This window comes from Mobula birostris, chromosome 9, assembly GCF_030028105.1.
Source record: "Mobula birostris isolate sMobBir1 chromosome 9, sMobBir1.hap1, whole genome shotgun sequence".
Lineage (NCBI taxonomy): Eukaryota > Metazoa > Chordata > Chondrichthyes > Myliobatiformes > Myliobatidae > Mobula > Mobula birostris.
In genome coordinates this window covers 68,745,036-68,755,007 of record NC_092378.1, presented here as the reverse complement: position 1 = coordinate 68,755,007, position 9,972 = coordinate 68,745,036, and the positions used below count along the sequence as shown (strand labels likewise).

General features: G+C 46.2%; 1 protein-coding gene across 4 annotated transcripts in view; it reads right to left on the bottom strand.

Moving 5' to 3' along the window:
- Positions 1–751: 751 nt before the first annotated feature.
- Positions 752–9,972, bottom strand: part of nav3 (neuron navigator 3) — a 548,130-nt gene continuing 538,909 nt past the window's right edge. For all 4 annotated transcript variants that reach the window (XM_072268225.1, XM_072268222.1, XM_072268223.1 and 1 more), the window contains 3 exons: positions 7,610–7,728; positions 6,816–7,019; positions 752–3,309 (listed from right to left, as the gene is read on the bottom strand). In XM_072268225.1, coding sequence (XP_072124326.1) covers positions 3,190–3,309; positions 6,816–7,019; positions 7,610–7,728 — 443 coding nt within the window. In that variant the 3' untranslated portion in view covers positions 752–3,189. The remainder of the gene's footprint in view (positions 3,310–6,815; positions 7,020–7,609; positions 7,729–9,972) is intronic.

Below are 9,972 nucleotides of genomic sequence, written 5' to 3'. Positions count from 1 at the left end.
ATCAGTTGGGCTGAAGGGTCTGCCTCCATACTGTGTGACACTCTGAATCTATCTGGCAGTTCTCCTATGAATAAAGTTCCAACCTGTTCAACCTCTCTCCATAAATCAGTTCCTTGAGTGCCAGCAACATCCCCTCAGCTCTTTCCAGGTTAATGGCACCTGAACACAATATTCCAAATGCAGACTCACCAACGCCGTAAACAACTATAAATCTAAATTAAGCAGGGAAGTAGTGGAGTTCAAGGTAAGTGAATGGAACTATGATTCAGATGAGCTGTAACCTTAGAAACTCTGTCTTCTCTTTGGCTGCTTCCTCTGCTTGTTTCTCAGTCACAATTGAAGGAAGCTCTCCAACTCTCCAAATAGTGATTACTGTAATGCTTTACAATACCACTGATCACCAACTGGGGTTCAATTCCCTATACTGTCTATAAGGAGTGACCACATGTGTTTCCTCTGGATGTTCTCATTTCCTCCTGCATTCCAATGACATGTAGGGCAGGGTTAGGCTTAATAAGTTTTGGGCATGCTGGGTTGGCACTGGAAGTGTGGTGACACTGTGGGCTGCTCCCAGCACAATCCTCAAAACCTGTGTTGGCCATTAACGCAAACCACGCATTTTACTGTATGCTTCGATGTATATATAACAAATAAAGCTAATCATTAAAATTTCAACCAACCTTCCGCGCATCAATCAGAGTCATGAAATTCTGGTAAGAGACCTAATTTGTCAAGCAGCAAGTTAATTCAATAAATAGTTCACTTTAATGACAAAGTCATAATTTATGACAGATACAGTGTGCATTATCTGGAAAATAAAAACCCATATACAAGCTGCAGAGACATTAAAACCGAGATTATTAGCTGTTGTCCATTAATCCGGTTACACTCAAGTACACAAACTCAAAGTTTAAAAAGACTACAAAAACTCTCCTGATGATTGTTTTTACCATTGTTTCTCTTGTTTTCACTGATTATTTACATTGTATGTTACATCAAAATGTACAGAATATAAAATATGTTTTACAGAAAACTGTTCCACAAAAGGAAAGCTCTGGAAGTCTCACTGAGATATATCACAGACGGCAGCTTGGGTTAACAGTAGACTTGTGCTAAAACAAACCGGACACCTGGTTGAGATGGCCGGTAACTACACGGATGATTGAACATTGGAAGCCATCTACCTTTGCCTCAGCCAAGACCTCATGGTGGACGGATCCAGATTTCAATCATCGTCACCACACACACAGGATAAAACACACCCCATCTACACAGAGAATTTTCAAAAAATCCCAGCATATTCGAGTGAATATAAATGCTTACACCAAGTAATACACCATGAAGGAATTTTCAACTCTTCTTACTGTGCAAGGCAAAACCAAAAAAACTTTCCTAATTCTTCCTCCTTTTTTTCATTTACAGCTTCCCAAAATTGTGCAAAAACCCTAATGCAAAGACCCCCACCCTACCCCACTCAGAGTAACCAGACATAAACCCCATTGTAATGCACCATCTTCCCCTCCCCCTCCATCTCTCACACCTCAAAACGGAAGCAAATTGCCTCCACTGATCACAGGAACACAAGTTGAGGAGCATAAATTTAACCCCAATCTGGCACCCAACACGAGGCAGACAGAATTGGGATAATCAGGTTTGAGAGAACTCTTGAACAGTGAGGGAAGTGGGAGTTTGTTAGGGTAGGGGAAGATGGGAGATCCTTGTTGCTGTTACCCTTGGGTGAGATTTGGGCTTGCAAACAGGTAGTAGAAACATGCTGGAAATCTATAGAAAGTGAACAATTTGTGCTCTTCTTAAGAGTGATCAGCCTTCTAGACGACCTTCAGTGGAGAACAAGCATTGTCCTCGATGAATTCTGAACTCCGCTGATAAACATGGGGGGGGGGAGGGAAGAGGGGGAAGGGAAGAGAGAGACACACACAATGAGAGAGGAGTATGTGAGGATCAGTCAAGCTGCCCTCATGGTTCGGTGCAAGAGAAAAACCCTGAAGACGTTGACCCTTGCACTACCTGGCAAGTGTGTAATTACCCCGCTCCCTTCCAACACCGCTGAGGATTGGTTTGCTATATTTCACTCCCATAAACTGTTGGGAATAAGGCAAGTGATTTCAGCACCATGTTTAGAATGTGACTCTCACTGAGACTTCCCAAAACCTGTGGTGATGTAGCCCTTCACAAACGTAGGTTATCACTTGCACCACTGTTGCATGTTTAAGTTGGTCTGGTGACTGGGGGACCTTCCCGTCAAGTTAGAAGACCTGTAAAAAAATATACAGCAATAGAAATCCAGAGGGAAAAAAGCCTGTTGGATAGGGAGTGTGTTTGGAACGCTTCAGCACCAAGAAAGCTGAGGTATGTCCAGCGAGTTTGAATGAGCCAGCCCCACTGTGATTACACACATTATACCCTCCCTCGTTATTTTGTGCTTATTGTGTGCTAGGTCTCCACGTGTGGAATCAGTGAGGGGTGTAAACGACGGACTAATTCCAGCTCTTCCAACCAGCACCAAGGAAGTGGAGGTCAGGTCAGAGGTCAGGGTAGAAACGGTACAGTGACTGATCCCTACATTACAGCACCTCATATCAGAGGTTTAGATGTCTAGATACTTTGTAAGGTTTCCAGTTTGGCTTAATTTATGTGCAAGTTCTTTACTTGGTTGTATGTGTGCGTGTGCGTGCGTGCGTGTGTGTTTGCGTGCGTGTGTGTTTGCATGCGTGTGTGTGTTTGCGTGTGTTTGCGTGTGTGTGCGTTTGTGTGCTTGCGTGCATCTGTGTGTGCATGCGTTTGTGTGCGTGTGTGTGCTTGCGTGCATCTGTGTGTGCGTGCGTGTGTGTGCGTGCGTGTGTGTGTGTGTGTGTGTTTGCGTGCATCTGTGTGTGTGTGTGCGTGCATGCGTGTGTGTGCGTGTGTGCGCGCGTGCATGTGTGCGTGTGTGTGTTATTTTATTTATAGAAGCATCCACAAATCCAACTTGCGGTCCAACCATGCTGAGCCTGTGCCTGCTAGTGTGCAGTCCAACACGGATTGTTCAGGCTGTACAAGCTCTCTCTAAACACCCCGTCCCCATGCAATCTGCGACCGGCGTTGGCGCTGAGCTCTGGTTTGCTGCTTCGCAGTGTCAGTAGACAAGGGTGGGTTTTTGACGAGCAGTCCGCCATTCCGACCCCTGCTTCAGAGAGTCGACTCCAAAGATGAATCCAGGATGTCATCGTGGTGACTGGTGCTGTCACTGTCACAACTCTGTGCGCTCGAGTAGTTGGCTGCCTCCTGCAGCCTCATCAACATGTTCATCTAAGAGAAGAATAGTCATTAATGAGAGGCATTGATCATGTGGATAGTCGGGAGGCTTTCTCCCAGGGCTGAAATGGCTAGCATGAGGGGGCACAGTTTTAAGGTACTTGGAAGTAGGTACAGAGTGGTGAGTGTGTGGAATGGGCTGCCGGCGATGGAGGTGGAGGTGGATACAATAGGGTTTTTAAGAGTGTCCTGGATAGGTACATGGAGCTTAGAAAATTAGAGGGCTATGGGTCACCCTAAGTAATTTCTAAAGTAGGTACATGTTCAGCACAGCATCGTGGGCCAAAGGGCAGTTATTGTGCTGTAGGTTTTCTGTTTCTAGGTTTCTATTAATTCTGGGAAATTTCAAGCTAATATTGGGTTATTACTGCCATCAAAGGCATTTGGTGTGCAAGCACAAGATCGGTCATTGGTCAGGCAACATGTGAAGTATTTTGAGCAGTTTTGGGCCCATTATAGAAGAAATCACACCCTAAGTGATAACAACAAGCTCTAAAACCTGGGTGTCTGTACCTTTCTCTGCAACCAGATCCTTGACTTCCTCATCAGGAGATGACAGTCAATGTACATCAGAAATATCATCTCCTCCTCGCTGATGATCAACACTGGCGCACCTGAAGGATGCTCTACTCTCTCTACAGCCACAACATTGAGGCTGGGCACTGCTCAAATGCCATATATAAATTTGCCAATGGTATAATTATGGTTGGCAGAATTTCAGATGGTGATGAGAAGGCATACAGGAGTGAGATAAATCAGCTGGTTGAGTGGTGCTGAAACAACAACCTTGCACTTAATATCAGTAAGACCAAGGAATTTATTGTGGACTTCAGAAAAGCGAAGTTGAGGGAACAACACACCAGCCCTCATTGAGGAATTAGAAGTGTAAATATGTATATCCATTTCATATTATGGTATATATTTTTATTGTGTATTGCATTGTACTGCTGTAGTAAAACAACAAATTTCATGGCATTTTCCAGTGATATTAAACCAGATTCTGATTCTGATTTTGATTCTGAAGCATTTGTTTGCCTTGAAGAGGAGGTTCACAAGAAAGATCCTGGGAATGGGGTTAATGTATGAAGAATGTTGTTTAGAGGAATGAGAGGGGAAAATCACTGCAACCTACCAAAAATTGTAAGGCCTAGATAGAGAGAACGTGGAGGGGATGTTTCTATTAGTGGGAGAGCCTAGGACCAGAGGGCACAGCCTCAGAACGCAAGGACATCTCTTTAGAACAGAGATGAGGAGGAACTTCTTTAGCGAGAGGGTGGTGTCTGTGGAGTTCATAGCCTCAGACAGCTGTGGAGCTCAAGTCATTGGGAAAATTTAAAGTGGAGGTTGACAGGTTCTTCATTAGTAAGTGCTCAAAGATTACAGGGAGAAGGCAGGAGAATGGGATTGAAAGGGAAAATAAATCACCCATGACTGAATGGTGGTGCATACTAGATAGGCTGAATGGCCTAATTCTGTTCTTGTGCCTTATGGTCTTAAATTTTAATCACCTAACTCGTGTCAGATGAAAGCTAGCGAGAACATCTGATGAAAGACAGAGGACCTGTAGGCAAGCACTTGTGAGCGTGAAAGCAGATGTTTCCTTGCAGATGTGCATCTCTGTGAGGATGTATGTGAGGGTCTGCGTGAGGATACACATCGCTGTCGGTGTATGACTGTGTGTGTCTGTCTGCGAATGAATTTACAAATGTATCCATGCGCGGTCTGTGTGCATCTGTCAGAGCATGAGTAGACTATATGTGTTTGCCTGTATATGTGAAGGTGCTGGTGTGTCTGTGTATTTATGTGTACTGGTAAAGTGCATCTGTTTGTTTGTGTGAGTGTGTGTGAGTTATTGTGTCCATGTACGTGACTGTGTGTATCAGTGTTCTGTGTGTGTGTGAATGTGTGTGTAATGTCTGTATATGTGCCCATGTAAATGTCTGTATCTGAGTAACTGTGTGTACCTGCGTTGTATGTTCCTCTCCGTCATGCTGTACACATCATTAATATTGCTCTGCAAATACTCCCTCGGATTTTAATTTCTACACTGGGAGGAACAATTCAGAGCCTGCCTATTCATTCCTGACCAGAGTCCGTGACAAGACCAGAGTCTGTGACAGGACCACAGTGGCTGCCTCTCACTGACCAGAGTCTGTGACAAGACCAGAGTCTGTGACAAGACCACAGTGGCTGCCTCTCACTGACCAGAGTCTGTGACAAGACCAGAGTCTGTGACAAGACCACAGTGGCTGCCTCTCACTGACCAGAGTCTGTGACAAGACCAGAGTCTGTGACAAGACCAGAATCTGTGACAAGACCAGAGTCTGTGACAAGACCACAGCGGCTGCCTCTCACTGACCAGAGTCTGTGACAAGACCACAGTGGCTGCCTCTCACTGACCAGAGTCTGTGACAAGACCAGAGTCTGTGACAGGACCACAGTGGCTGCCTCTCACTGACCAGAGTCTGTGACAAGACCAGAGTCTGTGACAAGACCACAGTGGCTGCCTCTCACTGACCAGAGTCTGTGACAAGACCAGAGTCTGTGACAGGACCACAGTGGCTGCCTCTCACTGACCAGAGTCTGTGACAAGACCAGAGTCTGTGACAAGACCACAGTGGCTGCCTCTCACTGACCAGAGTCTGTGACAAGACCAGAGTCTGTGACAAGACCACAGTGGCTGCCTCTCACTGACCAGAGTCTGTGACAAGACCAGAGTCTGTGACAAGACCAGAATCTGTGACAAGACCAGAGCCTGTGACAAGACCACAGTGGCTGCCTCTCACTGACCAGAGTCTGTGACAAGACCAGAGTCTGTGACAAGACCACAGTGGCTGCCTCTCACTGACCAGAGTCTGTGACAAGACCAGAGTCTGTGACAAGACCACAGTGGCTGCCTCTCACTGACCAGAGTCTGTGACAAGACCACAGTGGCTGCCTCTCACTGACCAGAGTCTGTGACTAGACCAGAGTCTGTGACAAGACCACAGTGGCTGCCTCTCACTGACCAGAGTCTGTGACAAGACCAGAGTCTGTGACAAGACCACAGTGGCTGCCTCTCACTGACCAGAGTCTGTGACAAGACCAGAGTCTGTGACAAGACCACAGTGGCTGCCTCTCACTGACCAGAGTCTGTGACAAGACCAGAGTCTGTGACAAGACCACAGTGGCTGCCTCTCACTGACCAGAGTCTGTGACAAGACCAGAGTCTGTGACAAGACCACAGTGGCTGCCTCTCACTGACCAGAGTCTGTGACAAGACCAGAGTCTGTGACAAGACCACAGTGGCTGCCTCTCACTGACCAGAGTCTGTGACAAGACCACAGTGGCTGCATATCACTGACCAGAGTCTGTGACTAGACCAGAGTCTGTGACAAGACCACAGTGGCTGCATATCACTGACCAGAGTCTGTGACAAGTCCACAGCGGCTGCCTCTCACTGCGTCAGTCTAATCCCAGTCCCACCCACCCCACGGCAGCATCTCAGTGGGATCACTCACCAGTGGGTCCCTGTCGCTGTCACTCTGAGGAACGTGCTTGGAGGAGCCCCCTTCCTTGGTGGAGATGTGCCCGTCGTAGCCAACGTCTTCAGGCCGCAGCTGGAGAAGACATGGCCACTCCTGCTGAAGGGAGCAGGTGGTCCACGGGTATGTGTCCAGCACCCAGCGGGAAGGATCGTCCCACTCTGATCTGGTACCGTACAGCTGGTAAGGGTGAGACACAGTGTGTGAATCCAACTCAACGACGCCACGCCCCAGCACTAAACTGTGCTCCTCTCAACGCATGCGCACCTGGAGCGGCACCATGGTAGCATGGCGGCTAGCGTGAACTATTACAGTTCTGGGCGCCACAGTTCAGGGTTCAGTTCCAGACTCGGTAAGAAAGTTTGTACGTTCTCCCTATGTGAGCATGGGTTTCCTCCGGGTGCTCCAGTTTCCACTCACAGTCCAAAGTCGCACTTCTTTATGAATCGTTAACGTCGAGGGTGATTGATAGTGGGGCTCAGTGGCCGGAAGGGCCTGTTTCACGCTGTATCTCCAAATAAATGAACCGGTGGGTGGCTGGGCTAGGAGGGTCCATTCAAAATTTAAAAGATAAAAATTCTCGCCGGGTGCATTGCAGCTTGACACGGCAATTTGCTCTGCTCAATAAACTGGCCACGGGGAAAACGTACAAACATCTTACAGTCTGCGGCAGGAATTGAACACTGATCGGTAATCACTGGCACTGTAATAACGTTCGTGTTTGCATTTGCCAAATAGGGCTTGGGGAAAAACTTTGCAACAGTATTTACCTGAAGACCCTCTCGAACAGCTTCCAGAAGATACGGGATGAGAGAATAGTTCCACAGATCCGTGAACCATACCCTGGAACCATCCACCTCTAAAGGGCAGGAGAGGAAGAGACGGGGACCTAAAACATAGAAAATTAATAAATAAATCTATCAATTCACAGACTACATGAAAATTACTATGGTGAGCATTTGGTCCATAATGACAGACAAGGAAGCTCATTGAACTCAACAATCAATTTATTGTGATAAACACCAAACAGACCAGGCACCCTGACCCAGAGAGAGAACCCAACCAGACTCACACAGACAGGGGAGGTGACCATCACACACCCCTATTACAGTCAGGGTGATCCACAAATACTCATGTGAATAACCGTATAACCCAAGCTGAAATGTAACAATAAATGGACTGGAACTTCCCACCATAATCCCACAAAAGCATTTTAACACAGGAATAATAAACAGTGCTGGTCATTAGAAATACAGGGGTGGGCTGTTGACCATGCCTCCCAGAGCATCACAATACTATTGTGGGTATCTTGTTAATTAAAAATACCTCAGTACTGGAGGTCAGGCAGCATCCATGGAAATGAATAAGCAGTCGACGTTTTGGGTTATGACCCCTCATTTTGTCTGAAAATGAAGTGTGATGAAGCCAGAATGTTACTACTTCTCTTGTCTTCAACTGCCTATTACCTCTCTCCCAGGTGCCCTCTTCATTCATTTTCTGCCATGATCCACTTTACTCTCCAATCAGATTCCTTCTTCTTTACACTTTAACTTCTCTATCTATCACATTCCAACTTCTCATTTCATTTCCCCCTCTCTCCCACCCACCTACCTTCCCCCTCACCTATCACCTGCCAGCTCATATTCATTCCACCTTCTTCCCCCTTCCTTCCTCACCCTGATGAAGGGCCTTAGCCCGAAAAGTCGACTGTTTTTCCCTCTCCATAGATGGTGACTGATCTCCAGGATTTTGTGTGTGTACCTCAGGATTTTGCAGCATGTGCAGAATCCCTTGTGTTTATATTACAGGAACTTCATTGCTAATGGGGATGGAGATTCAGGTATAGAGTTGGGGGTGATGTGTTAGCATAGATATGGGATTGGTTAACTAATAGAAAGCAGAGAGTTGGGATACATGGGTGTTACTCTGTGGGGACGGAGTGTAGTGTACCTAAGTTAGCTGATGATACTAAATTGAGTGGGAAAAAATTGTGCAGAAGATACGGAGAGTCTGCAGAGAGATATAGATAGGTTAAATGCGTGAGCAAGGGTCTGGCAGATGGAGTACAATGTTGGTAAATGCAAGGTCATCCACTTTGGAAGGAAAAATGGAAGAGCAGATAATTATTTAAATGGTAAAAGCTTGCAGCATATTGCTGTGCAGAGGGACTTGGGAGTGCTTGTGCATGAATCACAAAAGGTTGGTTTGCAGGTGCACTAGAGTATCAAGAAGGCAAATGGGATGATGGCCTTCATTGCTATAGGGATTGAATTTAAGAACAAGGAGGTTATGCTACAACTGTACAGGGTACTAGTGAGGATGCACCTGGAGTACTGTGTGCAATTCTGGTCTCCTTACTTGAGGAAGGATATACTGGCTTTGGAGGTGATGCAGAGGAGGTTCACCAGGTTGATTCCAGAGATGAGTGGGTTAGACTGTGAGGAGAGATTGAGTCGTCTGGGACTGTACTCGCTGGAATTCAGAAGAATGAGAGGAGATCTTATAGAGACATATAAAATTATGAAAGGGATAGGTAAGATAGAGGCAGGAAAGTTGTTTCCGCTGATAGGTGAGACTAGAACTAGGGGACATAGCCTCAAGATTCAGTGGAGCAGATTTAGGACAGAGTTGAGGAGAAATTGCTTTTCCCAGACAGTAGTGAATCTGTGGAATTCTCTGCCCAATGAAGCAGTGGAGGCTACCTCAGTAAATATATTTCAGACAAGGTTGGATTGATTTTTGCACAGCAGGGGAACTAAGGGTTATGGAGAAAAGGCAGGTAGGTGGAGATAAGTCCATGGCCGAATCAGCAGTGATCTTATTGAATGGCGGAGCAGGCTGTACGGGCAGGATGGCTTCCTCCTGCTCCTATTTCTTATGTTCTTATGTACATCAATCAGTTGGATTCTGAAATCTACTACAAGTTGACCATCTCGAATTTGGCAATCAGTAATCCGATTCCACCAGAGGCCAGAGGTTCAGACATAATTTTCACTAGCCTAATTTCAAATTTCCCACATCGCTGCACCAACCTGTCACCACCGTCTTGGTGGCGTCATTAGCAGAAGCAGCTGTTGGCACAATCCTTAAAAGAAGCAAGTAATTCCTCTGCATTATTCTGCATTTATGTTTG